We start from the raw sequence: 19,107 nt of genomic DNA, 5'->3' as shown, positions 1-19,107 counted from the left end.
CCTTGGAACTGACTATTCTTAAGGATCATTTCAGTTATTAGTTCCATCTCTAAAAGACACTTGTCTTCAACTGAAGCACTTTACCATTCACTGATATGCATGACTTTTTTTTACCTACCTTTGAGTTTATAAATTATTAAAAGAACCAGATCTATAGACACTCATTTGGTCACCTACTAACCTTATTATCTACCAACTAGTAAGTGCACTAACTAACTACTACAGCTGTTAGATGTCTGTGCCTCTAGCTCCCCCCGCCTATATGAACCTCTACTCTGCGCCACTATCATCTTCCAGCCTTCTTTATTCCCTCACTGGACTCTCACAACTTCTTAGTCTCCTAGATAGCAAATTCACTCTCTTCTAAAAACAAAAGGACTATGTCTCTTTACTCCTTTAGAATCCACTGGCTTGTTTTTGTTCATATACTTAAGTCCAACATCTTTACCATGCTTCACTTCCATCTCATCCTCTTGTACATTCATCTCTTGCTTCAGCACGTCCAGCACTGATTTCTTATTATTCTCAGAATAAGTGATATATTTCTACAACCTATACCTTTGTGAATTCTATTCTCCCTAACAGAACTCCTTTCTCTTAACACATTTCTCTTCATTGTAAAATGCTCATGTCATGTCTTTGGTGAAGCCTTTTTGATTATTTCCTCTGAGCCCCCATAGCACCTTCTCATTACCTAATTATGAAACACTGTTGTGCTAACCCATCTCCTTTTTGAGGAAAGGACATTATTATTTGTTAGGAACTAGTTTAATATCTATCAAGCACTTCCATAAATGTTTAGTAACTGTTTAAAGTAAAAGTGTCATGTTGTGGTCAGAACTGCTTTAGATAGGAAATAAAATGCACTCTACTAGCACTGATCTGACAACTGATGAAAATAAACATAAGGTTGACTTCAATACCTTTCAGATCTCTTTCTTTAAACTGGGAAATGGGGAACATCATGGCATCGGCAAGTTGAGTTGAAAGTACCGCATGACAAGAACTAAGCTAGTAAAAGAAAGACCAAAGAGACCAAATAACTAACAGATGACACAACTAATAAATGTCTATACACAGACATTTGCCAATGTTCTATAAATTTGAATCTAGTCTTTTAAAAGATTGATATAGTTTTACATATGGAAACAATAAAAATTATGTAGTATAATATGAAATATTATATGGTAAAAGAGAAATTCCTACCAGGTGATGATGACACACACCTTTAATCCCAGCACTTGGGAGGCAGAGGCAGGCAGATCTCTGTGAGTTTGAGGCCAGCCTGGTCTTCAAATTGAGTTCCAGGATAGCAGGACTACATAGAGAAACCATGTCTCGAAAACTCAAAAAAAAAAAAAAAAATTCCTTATTTTTCTACTTGTTTTCTTTTTGTGAGACAGGGCCTCTCTACATAGCTCCAGTGGCCCAAGCTGGCCTCGCACTTAGAGATCCACCTGCCCCTGCCTTCTGAGTGCTGGGACTAAAGGTGTGCGTGATCATGCCCAGCCTGAAACTTTTAGAAAAAAAATTTAGGAAGATCTTTTATTTGACAACACTCTCTTAGATACATCAAAAGCACAAGCAACAAAATAAAATGTTAAAATGGACTCTATTAAAATAAAAACTGTGCACCAGAAGATACTATCAAAGTTAAGATAATAAACAGAATGAGAAAACATTTGCCAACCATGTCTCAGGAGAAATCTGAATCTAGGTAATGAACTCTTACAATTTAATAATAAAAAATAAATAGCCCATTTAAAAATGGGCAAAGGATGTGAACAGACACTTTCCCAAAGACTACAAATGGTTGATAATCACATTAAAAAATGCTCAATATCTACTAACTATCCAAACACTGCAAGTCAAAATGACTTCACTCCCATTAAATGATTACTTTTCATTTTATTTTATTTTTTTGGCATTTTGAAACAAGGTTTCTCTCTGTAGTCCTGCTGTCCTGGAACTCACTCTGTAGACCAGGCTGGCCTCAAACTCATAGAGATCCGCCTGCCTCTGCCTCCCAAGTGTTGGAATAAAAAAAGCCGCGTGCCACCACCACCCAACTCAAATGGTTATCATTTTTAAAATAAAAATTATTGCTAGCAAGGATAAAGAAAAAAATAGAACTCTCTTATACTGCTTATAGGGCACACATAAAACAATCTGGTGATCCCTCAAAAAGTTAGACACAAAATTACCACAAAACCAAGCAATCCCACTCCTGAGAATATACCAAAAAAGAACTGAAAGCTGGTATTTAAAAGATCAAACAAATCTGGAGAGATGGCTCAGCGGTTAAGAGCACTGGCTGCTCTTCCAGAGGACCCAGGTTCAATTTCCAGCACCCACATGGCAGCTCACAACTATCTGTAACTCCAGTTCCAGGGTACCCGACACTCATACATGCAGGCAAAACACCAATGCATATAAAAAATAAAAGCTCAAACTAGTATATGAATGATCATAACTAAACAGAACACCCATGAATGGATAAACAAAATGTGGTAATATATATCTATACAATGAAATTTATTCAACCAAAAAAAAGGAATGAAAGGCTAATTTAATTTATATAAACTATCCAAACAGGCAAATATAGAGACAGAAAGCAAAATTGCAATCATTGACAAGGACTTAGGAAAATTTGAGGGAAAGTGATAGATTAAAGGGAAAAGACTTCTTTTAGGATGATGAAATGTTTTTGTTTTGTTTTTCAAGACAGGGTTTCTCTGTGTAGCCCTGGCTGTCCTAAAACTCACTCTGTAGACCAGGCTGGCCTCAAACTCACAGATAGCTAGCTGTCTGCCTCTGCCTCCCGAATGCTGGGATTAAAGGCTTATGCCACCATCACCCAGCAATGAAAATGTTCTTGTTCTAGACAGCTATTACGGTTGTACAACACTGCAAATAGATTAAATATCATGAATGTTAATATATTTTACCATAATTTAAAAAAATAGAAAATATTTCCTATAAGCATTTTTTTTTTTTGTTTACTTGAAGTGCCAGGGATCAGACCCTACTATTCACATATGCTAGTCAAGTATTCTACCACTAAGCTACATCCCTAACCCATTAGTATTACTTATACTGTTAGCCTCAGATAATACTCTGCTATGGTGAGTTATTAAGATATTAGAAAAACTGGGGCTAAGTGGTAGAGGACTTACCGAGCACATGTGAGGCCCTGGGTTGGATCCCAAGCATGACAAAAAAGTATGTATATGAGAATAATCACACAAACAATCACAGCTTGTACAGCAAGAGTAGAGAACAGTTATGGTTCTCCATACACATCTCACTACTTTTCTTCTTCTAACTTCTAAACCTTCATGTTGTTATTGTTTTGTGATCTGTTATGATTAATGGTTTGCGAAATTAAGGACTAATTTTGGCTTCTTTGCATGGATTAATGAGGACTGAACAGTAAAGTGTTGCTCAATAGCAAAAGCAAAACCACTAAGTGCCTAGCTACAGCAGACAGCTTCACTCTTCTCTGTCTATATCAAATAACAGTAAAAAAAAATTTTTTTTAAATGATTCATGGACTAGGAATAGATGAAGCTCACAGGTAAGTTTATTCTTGGGAAAATGTTTTAACTAGATAAGAAAATATTGATATTATGAAAACCATCATGAAGTGGAAATTGTGCCTTCTGATACTATTCTTTGTAACAAAACTTCTTATAGAATCGTAACTACACTGGTTCCCCAAATAAAGGCTGGGAAGATGGCTCAGTGGGTATTAGCACCTACTGCCAAGTCTGATGACTGACACCTAACCCCAAGGATCAGATGGTAGGAGAGAACCTATTCCTGTAAGTTGTCCTCTAACCACCACACACAAACTATGGTACCCTTGCACTCATGAATGAATACACACAAAATAAATATAGTGAACTTTTTAGTTTTTAGTAAAAGCTGAATAACTTGAGTAACTTAGTTATAAAACCATCTATTCAAACAAGACCAAAACTTACCTCATCTATAACCTTTGAAAACTGCTGTAAAGTAGAGCTCATAACTTCATCATCACCCCCCAAAGGAAAACGCTGAAAAGTGAGAAATACAAATGAGATAAATGTTCAATGCTGTATTTTTATGAATAACACAATTTGTGCTTTCAAGTTTTGTTAGAAACTTCTAGCCTAAACTGAATGTACCAGGCTCTACTGACTCCCCATGGGAGACCTTGACTTGGAGGAGGTGGGAATGGGGGGGTGGGTTGGGGGGAAGGCTGGGGGGCAGGAAAAGGGAGGAGGGGCGATTGCAGTTGCTATGTAAAATGAATAGAAAATTTGTTAATAATAAAACAAAAAGAAACTTCTAAAATTTTGAGCATGCTCCAAAAATATCCCTTTAATAAAAGAATCTTCATAATAAACACTATTTTAAATGTCTATAAAGTAATCAACTAACATGATATACTGGAATGTGTAGCATAAATTCTAATTGGTCTTAATAATTAAAAACCCAAAGTCAGATATCGGGGTAAATGCTGAAAGATCAGAGAAGTAAATGAGCAGCCGAAGTCACCTCTTACCTCCATGACTCCTCAGACCAAAAAGGAGATGAGCTCCTGTCTCCACCCAACAATATATATATATATAATCTCCTCTCTATACAGACCTATAGACCTCTATGGTTAACTAATGGCTAGCTCCACCCTCTGATCTTCAGGCAAGATTTATTTGTTAAAGCACAAACAAAATATCACCACAGGAATGTACTCAATACTAGGAGTTCAAAGATTTGGCTTTAGCTCAGGTTTCTCCAACAACTAACAGCATAACCTTGAACAAAGCTCAGTTTCTTTGTTAGTAGAAAGGAGAAATCTGGAAAAGCAGACAACCGTGGTTCTAACATTAAGTCACTAACAATAAGGACTTGGTGAAACTTCAATGGCATATTTTGTAAATTCAAGAAGTCCTAAGAGGCCATGCATGGTAGTGTATGCCTTGAATACTAGCACTCGGAAGGTTAAAGCAGGAGGACCATAAGTTTGAGAAGAGCCTGATCTATGTGTTTAGAGCCTTGCTCTAAAACACTAAAATAAAAGATTCTGGATGAAAAAGTTTACACACACACACACACACACACACACACACACACACACACACAGAGTTACATATGTTAAAGCATGCTTTCAAATCCTGCTATATGTACCTGCTTTTCATATTCTTTTAGAAGTTTCGATGTCAGGTGTGTTGCTGCACTTAGTTCATTCTAAGGAAAAAGACCAGGATTCAAATTAGCACAATATACAGTTAAGAAAAAACGTTAACTGATGATCTCTAGGCCACCTTCATTTATTATCACTTTATACCATACATGTATTTTTTTAACTTCTCAGCAATGGAAAAGGAACTGCCATTAAAAGGGTTTCACAGAACTGGGGCGAATGATGTGAAACTCCCAAAGAGTCAATAAAGAAGTTAAAAAAAAAAAGTGTTTCAAAAGAAGATATAAACCAGAAGAGAGGCACTGTCAAGGAATTCGGCAATGTTACAGGTACGTACTTTTTTCTTTTCTTTTTTTAAGACATGGACTCATGTAGCCCAGGCTGGCCTCAAACTTGCTATGTAGCTGAGGATGGCCTTGAACTGCTGATCCTCTGCCTCCCAAGTGCTGAGATTACAGATATGCAATACCATACCCAGCTTCAGGCATATGTGTTACCTGTTTTTTTGTTGTTTTGAGGGTTTCTGCTGGTGAAAACTAAGCACTAAATATATTTAGAGCTAGAGGCAAACTGTAGATAATGTCAGCAAAATCTGTAGAGATTCTATGAGAATGACTGATTATTCTTCAATTTAGAGACTAGGAACATTCAATAACATAACAACAATGTGCTTAACATAGGACCTAACGAAGCAACATAGCCAGAAGAACGGCATTTTGGTTAATTCAGGTTTTTTCAGTCTTGATATAATAAAATAACACTTCATTTTTTAACTGAACATCTGTGGCCAGAATGAAGCCTTGTAAAACCTATGGGGGGTGGGGGGTGGAGGGTGGGAAGATACAACTATCATAGCAATAGATAGAAAAGGAAGGAAAACAAAATTAATATACTTAACTAATCCCAAATAAAGTACATCAACAGAACACAGGCTGCTGTTAAAGCTTATAAATTATACAAACATAGACGTAAGCTTTATGTCTACTCTACAAGAAAAATTAGTCACAGCCTTCTACTAACTAGATAAAGTCTGGCTACTTTCAAAGCCTTTACTCCAAAAAAAAGAAAGGACTCCTTAAAGTTAAAAGTATGATTAAGGAAAATACAACAATATGGGGTCTTCAGTCAATTCACTATGAGTAAATTCCAATAAGAAAGCTCTCACTATGTCTGAGGAGATGGGGCAGACCCTACAATCCTGTCACTTCTTTAGTACTACAAATCCAACTGAAATGTAAGTTCTGTAATACAATAATATACTTAGTATTTGTCTTGGCTAGGGTATCTATTGTTGTGAAGAGAAACCATGATCACTGCCACTCTTATAAAGGAAAACACTTAACTGGGGCTGGTTACAGTTTGAGAGGTTTAATCTATTATTGTCACTGCAGGGAAACATGGCAGCATGCAAGCAGATGTGGTGCTCGAGAAGGAGCTGAGAGTTTTACATCTTGATCTGCAGGCAGCAGAAGTAAATGCCATACTAGGCCTAACTTGAGCATATGAGATCTCAAAGCCCACCCCAATAATGATACACTTCCTCCAACAAGGCCACACCTCCCAATAATGCCACTCCCTAGGACCAAACATTCAAATATATGAGTCTATGGGGGCCATTCCTAGTCAAACCACCACAGTATTCATTCACCCTTTCAACACATACTACTCTGGGCCTAAGAACAAGTGAGGTACGTAACAGTAAGTCAAGGAGACACTACCTCTGTCCTCAGGTACTGAGAGAGTCTCTTTTAGCCAGTATTGTGTGAGTCTTTCAATTCTTTACCTGTGCATCATAAATCCGGTGCATAGCTTGGTACAATTGGTTCATATAATTGGAAATAGCAGTAGCATCTTCTTCAAATACACCCAGTAAAGATCTTGTCTATAAAAAAAAAAAATTAAAGTTTACATAAATCAGTATATAAATCAGACAATGAAAAACTTTTTCTAAAAGCAGTAAAATACTAGAACTCTAGTAATTCTGACTTTTAACCTATTTAAACTCTTTTGATAGTAATATCAAGAAGTCAAAGGATTTTTTTATTGTTTCATTTCATTAAAATAGCAGCATAAAAGCTGGGCATGGCAGGCGGTGGTGGCGCACGCCTTTGATCCCAGCACTTGGAAGGCAGAGCCAGGCAGATCTCTGTGAGTTCGAGGCCAGCCTGGGCTACCGAGTGAGTTCCAGGAAAGGTGCAAAGCTACACAGAGAAACCCTGTCTCGAAAAAAACAAAAAAAAAACAAACAAAAAAAAAAAAGCTGGGCATGGTAGTGCATACTTTTATCCCAGCATGTGGAAGACAGAACAGATCTCTGAGTTTGAGGCCAGCTTGGTCTACAGAGAGAATTCTAGGACACCAGGACTACACAGAAATGCTGCCTCGAAAAACAAACAAACAAAAATAGCAAGAAGAACAAGGGTGTGCTTACAAGTAAAACAGGAAGCAATTCATGGTGGCCATATTTAAAAAACAACAACAACAACAACAAAAAGTAGGGAACAATTAAAGCTTACAATCCAAAGGATGGCACTACCTTGCCCCAATACACACATATAGTTGTTCATTTTAAGATAGGGCAAGCCGGCCTCAAACTCATGGTGGTCATTCTGCTTCAGCCTCTGAAATGCTGGGACTACAGACATGAGCCACCAAGCTCTAACTTTTCAACTTAGCAACTAATAGGCCACAGGCCATTTTTCTGGGACTGGAGAAGCTACAGCACTGGAAATCAAATCCATGGCCTTGACTGCTAGGCCAGAGATCTACCACTGACCTACATCCTCCACCCAGTGGGTCACTTTTGATTAGGATTGAAAGATCTATTTTAAAAAGGTGTACACTAAGCTGGGCAGTGATGGTGCATGCCTTTAATCCCAGCACTCAGGAGGCAGAGGCAGGAGGATCTCTCTGACTTCCAGGCCAGTCTAGTCTACAAAGAGAGTTCCAAGACAGCTAAGACTATACAGAGAAACCATGTCTCGAAAAACCAAATAAAATTTTTTTTAAAAAAAGTACATTAGGAGCTTTTAGAGTTTTCCTATTCTTTACTATTCTTATTGGATTATTTTCTAGATAAACTGAGAAAGATATATACCCAAAAGCATTCACCTCAGCCCTATTTATAAAAGTAAAACTTTGGAAAAACTCTAAAAGTACAACAATGAGAGACGGATAGGGTACACTTACTGTAGTCCTAACTATTCTGGAGGCTGAGGCAGAGGGATCTCTTGAGCTAGCCTGAGCAACACAATAGTTTCCTCTCAAAACAAAACAAGGATCTTTTTAAAAGACATGAAAGTAAGAGGACTAGTTGGGAAGAGAAAGGGAGAACAAGAGAGGTGAGGGGCAAATACAATAAAAATGGAAATGTCATAATAAAATTCATTGTTATGTGGAATTAATACATGCTAATATGCTAATAAAACATTTTAAGAGACGTCTATTAAATCACTTAGGGAAATATGCAGGCTTGGAATCTTTAACTCAGAATACCGTGAAGACATTTAAGCTATAAAGCACTCATGTAAAAAGCTGGGTATGGTGGCAGGTGCATGTAATCCCAGTGCTGGGAAGGCATAGACAAGCAGGTCCTTGGGGCTTGCTGCCCAGCCAGCCTGGCCTATATGATCCCCTGAGAGATCCCGGTCTCTATGGGAGACACTATCTCAAAACAACAAGCTAGGCGGAGGCTGAGGAGGAATGACACCTGAGTTGGCACTCTAGCCTCTCCATACGTGTATGTACAAGAACAGCTGCATACGCATAATCATGTTCTAATAGGGCTGGGAAGGTGGCTCAGTAGATAAGGCCCTTACCCTGCAAACTCGAGGACCAGAGTCCAGATTCCCCGGAACTCATGTAAAAACTGGGCATGTGTGGAGATCCCATGCACTCTCAGCACTTGTATGGCAGAGACGGGATAGATACCTGGGGCAAGCTGGCAAGCTAGACTAGCTGAATTAAAACCAGGGTTCAGAGAAAGACCTTGCTTCAATAAAGAAATGGTAAGCAATCAAGGAAGATGAATCACTTCTGGACCTCCATGCACATGAGCACACATACACAGACATGCAAACACATATATACATACATGTACAACTTATATACACACAATAAATAAATAAATAAATAAATAGAAACAAGATTGAGGATTTATCTTAGTGGTACAGCATTTGCAAACACATATATACATACATGTACAACTTATATACACACAATAAATAAATAAATAAATAAATAAATAAATAAATAAATAAATAAATAAATAAATAGAAACAAGATTGAGGATTTATCTTAGTGGTACAGCATTTGCCTAACAAGTGCAAGGTCCTGGATCCATTCTACAGTCCCCCCAAAAAATTATTGTTTTAAATCAAAAAAACAGGGGCTGGAGAGATGACTCAGTGGTTAAGAACAGAGCTGCTCTTCTAGAGGATCAGGTTCAATTTCCAGAGCCCACATGGCTGCTCACAACCATCAGAAACAGTTCCAGTTCCTCTTCTGACCTATGTGGGCAAGTGGGACACAAACACATGCAGCCAGAACACCCACCCACATAAAAGCAAATTTTAAACTAAAAACAACAATAACAACAACTGGAAGTCCTTGTGGTTCAAGCTTGCAATCAGCAGCCAGGGGCAGGAGGAGCTCGTGTTTGAGGCTGGCCTGGGCTACAGAAGGAGCCTGATTCAAGCTGTAAACTAATTACATGGAAAATTAAAGATTATCTCTACGTCGAAAGTCACAGACAGGGCACTGGCAACCCATACTCTTTATAGTCTTTATGGGCTATAAAAAGTAGACTGGGTCAAAGAAGTCATTGTATTGAGTCTTAATTTTTAAAAAGTAAAAAGATAAAGTTACGCTGACCAATACAACCACAAAATTGTTGCAAATCATCTGAAATATAGCTTAAGATTTTACAGAGAAAGTCATTAAGCAAAATTTAAACCAGCTATGAGATAACCCGAACTGTGGGTTTCTCTTTCTCATACTGCCTGATAAGAGCATATTACCTCCGAGCAACTGGCCTATAAAGATAGCTTTCAGAATGAGAAAAAAAAATAAATCAATTCTACAATCAGCGCCCAATTTCAACCTGGAAATCAGAACTGGCACAAAATGTGTCATCCAGGAAAACAAGCTCTAGCCCTTTTCTTTTCCTTTGGGGGGGGGGGGAGAGGATTACACTATAAATGCCATATGAAATGTATTTCTCGGCCAGTAATATTTAAGAAATCCACCAGCAACATTGTTTTATAGCCCTTACTATATATAAGAGCGGCCATAAAGATGAAGTGGACGCAAGTTAGAGGCCCTAACACCTTTCAAAATACAACTGATTCCGTCCAGTGCTGAAAAAGAAATCCAACAGTCACGCTTTCCCAAACCGTCTCCAGCTAGAGCAACCACACCAGCATCCTTCCCAACAACGCACAAAACAGGGCTTTTATTTTGATGAGTTTATTCGGGCCAAGTCTGCAACCCAGGGCTCAGCAGCGTCGGCGCCTTCCCGTCACCCGGGGTGCACAGCTCAAGTGACAGCCGCCGGCCCGGAGACTCCGGACACGACACCCCGCGGGGAGCAAGGCGCGCGCTCCTGCGTCCACCGGCGTGGCACACTCGGCCCCGCAGCCCCTTCCGAAGGGAAGCAGCCACCGCCGTCCCCGGCGTGCCAGGCCTCCTCCGAAAAACGCCAGGACCAAGGGCTTATCTCACCACATCGTACCATCGCGATAAAAAAAAAAAAAAAAAAACAGCACCTCCCGTGAAGTGCAAAGGAGACCCGGCGCGGATTCCAGCAAGCGCCAGGCCCCACCGGAGACAGCGGCGGCCGCTCCGTCTCAGTCCGCGGCCCAGCCGTGCGGGCCTCCAGCCCGGCCCGCGAGTGCAGGGCGCGGTCCCGGCAGGCAGCGACCCCGGACGGCGGTGCCCACCTGGGCCGCGGGCACCTGAGGCGCCAGGCCCGCGCTAGGCCGCGCGCTGTCCTCAGCCGCCGCCCGCGCCTCACCTGCGGACTGTCTTCCAGCGTCTCTTCAATGGGCAGCTTGTCGATCCCCGGCATCGTGGCGAAGGCTGGGCGGCGGCAGGACACTCGGCAGCCGCCCACAGCTCCGCGCGCGGCCCCGCCTGCAGCAGCTGACCCGGCCCGCCCTCTCGAAGGCGCCGCCGCCCCAACCGGGCTCTCCGCGGCGGCCGCGCGGGAAATCCCGCCCCTCCAGCCCCGTCAGGCCCGCCTCCCGCACGCCCATTGGCTGGCTGCGACGCCCGTCACCGCTGCGGGGCTGGCCGGGAAGATTCCTTCCCGACCGCCGGCTCTGCTCAGAGGTGTGACCGCGCGGACCGCCCCGTCTGCGAGCGAGCGTCGATCTCCTTCCCTTTTTGGAGAGTGTCGGGGACTGTCTCTGTCACGCTGGCGCGCGGTTAACCTGAGCCTGGAGTGAAGACCGCTCGGGGGGAACTTGAGGCAGTTTTACCTCTGCACCGCATTTCGTCAGCAACCTTAGGAAAAAAATCCCTGCTGCTGGCCCCATAACCTTTCCAACCCTGCTCCAAGTTTTCAGTCTTAACTCCTGCAAAGTGGTGCTAACTCACAAATCTCTGAAATCCGAAATTGTGTCATTAACGGCGTTTACGGTTAATTGGTAGGTCGTAGACCCCAAACCGTCTTTTTTTTTTTTTTTTTTTTTTTTTTTTCTGGACACCTGGCTATCAACGTACTGAGTTTAAAACCCTTGCCTTTGTTGACAAATCATTAGTTCTTACCTGGCCCTGAAGTTTGACATGCTGAAACTATGACCACCGCCTCTCCTATATATCACAAAGGAAAATGCCTTTTAAAATAAAAATGAAGAAGATACAATTGCTGGGGAAAATACCTCCGTCAGTAAAGTGCTTGTTTCGCAAACTGATGGCCGTTTCTGTTTCACGAAGAAGATTTTGGAAGAGGCTTAAATAGCTTCTTGGTTCTCCTTGACTGTAGGGTGACAGTTGGAAATGGGGCGTGTAAGGGCTAGAACGCTGTCTTTTTTCTGTTCTTGTTGGGACCTTTTCTCCAGCTTCACACTGCTTTATTTCTCTACTATTATACAAGGGGTTTATCAGGATACAGAGAAAGTGGCAAAATCACTAATATTTCCCAAAAATCTACCCACTAAGCCCACCAGTCCCTTCCACTGTCATTCAAAAAAGTATGATTATTGAAAAAAAAGAGCATTAGCTTCCTGGTTCTCCAGCTACTTCAACTGAACCAAATCCAAATCCCGTAGAGCAAATCCAAATATGGTAATGAACATGAAGTTACGTGTTTGAAATTAAAGCTACTAGATTTTTCCCATGAGCTCTTGAAAGATAAAAAAAAATTGTTTTAGAAGTTTTGTGATAGACTTGTATTATAGTTTCACAGAATTATCTTTAGTGTTGTGATCCTTGTATGAGAACTCACCCCTTAGATTCTCTACCAACTAGTCACCCTCTTGAAGAGACGCTTAGTTTTGAAGAAAGGTGGTTTGGAGTCAATTCTTACATTATATGAAAAGTTCTAACTTGTATTAAGGTATTTCATTCTTGATACCTCTTTTTACTAGGCTAGCACAAGCAGGATGCAACTGGCTTGTAGGGAAGCAAAACTTTCAAGCAGGGTGCGGTGACACATGCCAGTCATCCCAGCATTCAGGAGGCAGAGGCCCAAGGATCTTTGCAAGTTGAAAGCCTTGGTCTAGATATGGACTTCCAGGCCAGCCAGGACTAGATAATGAGACCCTGTGCCAGAGAAAGAGAGAAAGAGGGTGAGAGGGAGAAAGAAAGGGGAAGAAGAAGGAAGAAGAGAGAAAACCTTCAAGGTAAGTGACCTTTTTGCTTCAACTGTAATTTGTAAAAGGAGAGAAAAAGAAAGATAAAGATAACTGGTAATAGTCAAGAATGACAATTGTCAACGTATGAGAAAGAGGAGTAATTAGGTGATGTAACAAGAGGAATTAATCAACCAGCTTGGTAAAGTCAAAAAGAAAAAAGAAAAGAAAGAAAAATTATATTTAGCATCTGAATTATCTGGGTATGATCAAATTATCAAGTTAATCTTCTCTGTTGTTAGTCTGTCTTAACTTTTCTGTAAAGTGGGCTCAAGAGGCTTATACATTATCTTAAAAGGGCAAGGAATTCTTCCCAAGCCTAGACGGTTAAAAAATAAAAACCATCTGCCAGGCATGGAAGCGCACACCTTTAATCCCAGCACTCAGGAGGCAGAGGCAGGTAGATCTCTGTGAGTTTGAGGCCAACTTGGTTTACAGAGTGAGTTCCGGGATTATAAATTATAAAACTAGAAAGATTTAAAGTGCTTGTAAATTCAGGACACTGTATACCCTGTTCAACCAATGTGATTTTACTTATTATTTTAAAACATCTCTAAAGCTGAAGAATTCATATTTTCTTTTGATATCCAAAAGGTTAGTGGAATTTTGTGGGGGTTTTTTTTTGGGGGGGAGTAGGGTTTTTTATGATTTATTTTTATTTCATGTACATTGGTGTTCTACCTACATGTATGTCTGTGTGAGGGTGTCAGGTCCCCTAGAACTAGAACTACAGACACTTCTGAGCTGTCATGTGGGTGCTGGGAGTTGAACCTGGGTCCTCTAGAAGAGTAGCCAGTACTCTTAACTGCTGAGCCATCTCTCTCCAGGCCCCTTGTTTTATTTTTGAGAAAGTCTCTTGCAACTCAAGCTGGCCTTAGTCTTGCTGTGTAACGAAGGATGAACTTGAACTTCGGATCATCCTGCCTCCACCTCCTGGGTGCTGGGATAGCAAGTTGGCCACCATGCCTGACTTTATGTGGTGCTGGAGATGAAGCGCAGGACTTCATGCATGCTAGGCAAGCATTCTACCAGCTGAGCTACATCTTCAGCCTTTTGTATAGCTAACCAACCAGTTCCGTTTAAGCCCATTTCCTCTTATGCAAGAAATAGGGCTTGTTCAGAGAATGCCTTTGGGGCTACTGGAGACTGGCATGTGGATAACATCGTAAAAACTTTAGGCAGCTGGTTTATTTTATGGAAAGCAGAGTTAAGCAGCACCCATCAAAGAATTCTTAGAGATACTTTACACATTCATTGAGACATTTCCACATGTACTTTACACAATAGACATACAATCCCATTAATAGACTTGTTAATTACTAGTCTTCTCAAATTATATTTGGTATTCTTATAATTAGGTTTTTACGTGATACTCCTTGAAGTGCTGGTCTGTAGTTTGTAGTAGGGAAGAATCCAACAACCCAAGTGATGCTGGGACTTCACTTTTAAAAATTATCCCCCTAGGTTAATGGTTTCCAAATGTAAGCACAACACACATAAAAAATCATCTGAAAGACTGTTAGTAGACAAATTCCTAAACCCTGATAGAAATTTCTGCTGTAGTACAGAGTAGAGCTGAGAATCTATGTAATACAACCTCTGTCAACCAGGTGGTGGTGGCGCGTGCACTCAGGAGGCAGAAGCAGGCAGATCTCTGAGTTCAAGGCCAGCCTGGTCTACAGAGTGAGTTCCAGGACAGTCAGGGCTACAGAGAGAAACCCTGTCTCGGAAAAAAGAAAGAAAGAAAGAAAGAAAGAAAGAAAGAAAGAAAGAAAGAAAGAAAGAAAGAAAGAAAGAAAGAAAGAAAGAAAGGAAGGAAGGGAGAAAGAAAGGAAGAAAGAAAGGAAAAGAAGGAGATAAAATAGAGAATGACCATTTTTCTTTCCCAAACAATTTTGTACTTTAGAAATTTTACAGTCAGTACAAGGGTTATAGCTCTGTGGTAGAATGTGTCTCTAGCATGCCAAAGGCCTCGGTTTCAGTCCGCAGCACAGCATTTAAAAATTAGTGATACAGGCATTTAGAAGAGTAATTCCCAATGTCCTACTCAGAACGGTAAGAGCAGAATCATTACCAGGATCCTCTGGAAAGCCACCTATTTACAAATAACCTGTAAGACTCCTCAATCTAGGGTATTAATGTGACTTTTAGAAGATGATGCATAATCTCGGCATAGTGGTACAACCTGTAATTCCAGTGCTCAAAAGACAGATACAGATACATACACACACACACACACACACACACACACACAGAGAGAGAGAGAGAGAGAGAGAGAGAGAGAGAGAGAGAGAGAGAGAGAGAGAGAGAATACTTTTGAACATCACTAGAGTGGGATAAACAGATAATCCAATTACTTTCTTTTTAACATACAGCTGAGATGAACAAAATTCAAGAAATGGATATATGAATTTGTGATTTGGAAGCTCAAATCATTCCACCTTGTTTAAAAAAATCATCTTCCTATTTTAGAAGAAGTTAGCATTGATTAATTTCTTTGCTCAGACCAAGAACTTTGGCACAGATCAGCAGCATTCCCATTTCTTCTGAGTAGAATAGGAGAGAGTCTGGATTACGAGCTCTTGGTTAGGCGTGATGGAGTCCACCCATGCTTTGGAACCCTGTCTCCAGCACTTAGCAGTCTGTGACTTTACTTTTCTGTGTCTTTGCTCTGTCAGCTGAGAAATGAGGCTTAAGAAAGGGAACCTACATTGTAGAATTGATAAAATAATCAGTGAGCTGTAGAGTAGTACACAGCACAATAGGCGATCAGTAAAAAATACACTTGTCCTTTCCAATCTCTACTGTTAAGTATGAAAATACTTTACTCTTCTTACAGCAGCTTCCATTTTCTTCATTTCTTCTTTATCATATCCACAGAAACTGATGTGTTCTGAATCAGAAGATCATGCTTAGTATCTTAGGAAGTTCCAATACCATTTAAACAAAACCATTGCCCTTGCTGGCTTATCACTGTGACTTAGGAGCTTCTCTGGCCAAAACTAAAATTTAAAAATTATAAATAAATAAGGTGTTTAGCCTGTTTTCTTTTCTTTTGTTGTTTTGGCGCTCTCTCTCTCTCTCTCTCTCTCTCTCTCTCTCTCTCTTTTTCCTGACAGGATCTCATATAGCCCAGGTTGACCTCAGACTCCCTGTGTAACTCCCTGTTTACCTTGAACTCCAGTCCTCGTACCTCCACCTGCCAAGAAGTGAGATCACAGAAGTGCATCACCACCCTTGGTTTCTTTAGTCCATTTTCTCTTGGTACAACTCAATGCCATGGACTAATTTGTAAAGAATACGGGTTTGTTTGGTTCGTGACAGACTAAGAAGTGCAAGTTTGGCCAGCCATGGCTGAGGGGTCCTTCTTGCCACTCGTGGTTCTTCAGAGTCCCAGGGCAGCCCGGGATTCATAGCGAAGCAGAGCATCCCAGCTCAGGTCTCTGCCTCATTTTATACAGTCCTGTTGGCTTTGTGCCTCGACTTTATGGCCTCATTTAATCTATCAGAATCTCATCATCCAATACCATAATTAAATATCTTTCTTTCTCTCCTCTCCTCATCCCTGTCATCTTCCTCCTGCTCCTCCTTCTTCTTCCCCACCCCCACGTCTCATGTCTTCTATATGTGTATGTTATGTGCATGTGTGTGCATGGGGGTGGGATGGCTGCACTCACTCATGCATGCCCGTATGGAGGTGAAGGGTCCATATTAGTATCTGTCTCTATTGCTCCCCACCTTATTTTTGAAACAAGGTCTCTCGCTGAATTGCTATTTTGGCTAGTCTAGATGGCCAGCCAATCTAGAATCTGCCTGTTTCCGCCCCACCCCACCAGCAGGGTTACAGATGCAAACAGCAAGCCCACCTTTTGTGTGGTGCTGGGTGTCCAAAGCCAGGTCCTCTTGCTTGCAGAGGTCTTCCACTGAGCTGTCCCCACAGCCCTCCGCTCTCTTAATACCTCACAACGGGGATTAAATTTCAACATGAGTTTTGGTGGGAACATTTAAACCACAGCATTTGTATTTTGATATTCTAGGGACAGGGTGTACCAACAGCAAAACTATCGCTATAATGAATATCTGAGAGTTTGTGTGTTTGTTTACGGAAGAGGTTTGGAACTGCCTCCAAGTTAAAAGATGCACGGCCTTTACGACACTTTTACCAGCGTAAGAATTCTGGAAGCGAGGGTAAAGGGAAAGAGTTTGCTGTCAAAGAAGTCAGTGTGTCCTGTGAATGTTTCATAGCTGTGAACGTCTTGATTTTTACAAGACACTAAGGGAAGTTTAAAAACAAAACAGGATAACTGAGAATTGATTAAACCACGACTTTTATCTCAGAGTTAGTGCAAATCAGTCTTGGGATTGATGAACACATCCTCGTATGAACACTAGGTGGTGGTGTTTAGTTTGGGAATTCGAACAACTGTCTTCATTTAACAAATATTTATTCCACAATAAGCGAAACATTAACAATCTCTGCCCTGTGGAACTGTTTAGAAGGTATGGTGAAGAGAAAGACTGTAAAATAAATAAATAACCATGCTTAATATTGAGGTATTATGTTAGAAACTGCATGAAAATTGAGCAGGATAAGGATGGGAGACACAGTTTTAAATAGGCTTTTTAAGGTACACATCATGGAGAAGGTGACATCTGACCAGAAACTTGAAGTCACAAGAGTGGGCCATGGGGATGTCTGAGGAGAGAACATTCCAACAAGAGACCGTCAGCACAGAAACCAATGCTCTGAGGCAGGAGTGGCCTGACTCAGAACTAGCACAGAGGTCAAGGTAACTGGAAAAGATCAAGGAGGTCGGGCTGAGAAACAAGTAAGGAGAGGAAGGAGCTCTGACCATGTAAAATCCTAAGACACTCTGTGATGACTTCAACAAACCCACTTCAATGGAAGTTGTAATTTAAAACAACTGAGTGAAGCAAGAAATCAGAAGGAGTATATTGGTATTGTTTTAAATAAACTTAATAGTTTATGAGGTATACTTATTTAAAAGAAATGTTTGCATCAATGACTTAGCCAAAAGGACAAGGTGAGCAGCTTAAGAACAGAAGACAATGCTTTAACCTGAGGACTGGTGGACAGTACTTCCTCTTCTCTTCCTGAATAATTCAGTCCAAAGCCAATAGGTGGGGCCCAGGTAAAGTAGGAATCTATGTAGAATGACGCTACCCTGGTGACTCATGGCAGGATATTTGAGCCCAATTATGACAAGGACTGTATCCTCACATACACTTCTTTTCAAGAATAGTGAAGAGTGCATTCTGGTGGAGAGTCGGCCTGGGGCAGGATGTTAGTGCTGAAGTGGGACAAGGCAGGAAATTGCATTAGATTAGACAGCAATCTTCAAGTCCATGCAGGAAGAGAAGGGCTTTTGTGGGAGCAGGTACCCAAGGTGGAGTGAGGATATCCACAAAAGAAAGCAGGCTATTGGTGTTCAAGTGAGTTAAGGAAAACTTCCATTCAGCAGGGCTACCCAGGACAGGCGATCAGAACTCGAGTGAGGGAGGAAGGCGTCTCACAGCTAGGGGGAGGTTACACACATAGAAAAGATGGAATCAGTAAATACTCCGGGGATAACGGATGCCAGGATTCTGGCTGTCAAGAGGGTGACAAAAGTGGGAAAGGAGAGACATTAGAATGAGCCCTGTGGTCCTGGATCCACGTTAGGTACCCATGTAAACTTGTAGGTCCCAGTAAGTATGTAGATGTAAATATGGGTATCAGCATGCACATAGAACATACATAGTATGGTTCCTGCCTCTTGAGCGAGCCTGAGAACACAGATAACCCAGTAGCTATAAACAAGCATACAACCAAGTTCTCGACTTCCAAATACCATCCCCCATTAAAAAGCAAAGATTCATTGTGGGAAATTACTGGTTATAGGGCTGGAGGAAAGAGTAGAGAGGCATGTGCCTGGGATATTTTGTTTTGCTAGAAAGTAAAAAATGCTTTTCTAAAAAAAATTATATAGAATGGGCTGGAGAGATGGCTCAACAGTTAAGAGCACATACTGCTCTTGCAAAGGAGGACATGAGTTTGGCTCCTAA

The 19,107-nt window shown here is 40.9% G+C and overlaps 1 protein-coding gene across 1 annotated transcript in view; it reads right to left on the bottom strand.

Annotated features, from left to right (window-relative positions):
• The window catches only part of Appl1 (adaptor protein, phosphotyrosine interacting with PH domain and leucine zipper 1), a 43,515-nt gene extending 32,139 nt beyond the window's left edge, over positions 1-11,376 (bottom strand). Inside the window, exons 1-5 of the mRNA XM_059273980.1 lie at positions 11,202-11,376; positions 6,972-7,070; positions 5,173-5,232; positions 3,987-4,058; positions 924-1,011 (exon numbers count right to left, since the gene is read on the bottom strand). Coding sequence (XP_059129963.1) covers positions 924-1,011; positions 3,987-4,058; positions 5,173-5,232; positions 6,972-7,070; positions 11,202-11,255 — 373 coding nt within the window. The 5' untranslated portion in view covers positions 11,256-11,376. The remainder of the gene's footprint in view (positions 1-923; positions 1,012-3,986; positions 4,059-5,172; positions 5,233-6,971; positions 7,071-11,201) is intronic.
• Positions 11,377-19,107: the final 7,731 nt, after the last annotated feature.

The sequence above is a fragment of the Peromyscus eremicus genome, chromosome 9 (genome assembly GCF_949786415.1).
Source record: "Peromyscus eremicus chromosome 9, PerEre_H2_v1, whole genome shotgun sequence".
NCBI lineage: Eukaryota > Metazoa > Chordata > Mammalia > Rodentia > Cricetidae > Peromyscus > Peromyscus eremicus.
This window is presented reverse-complemented; position numbering and strand designations above follow the sequence as displayed.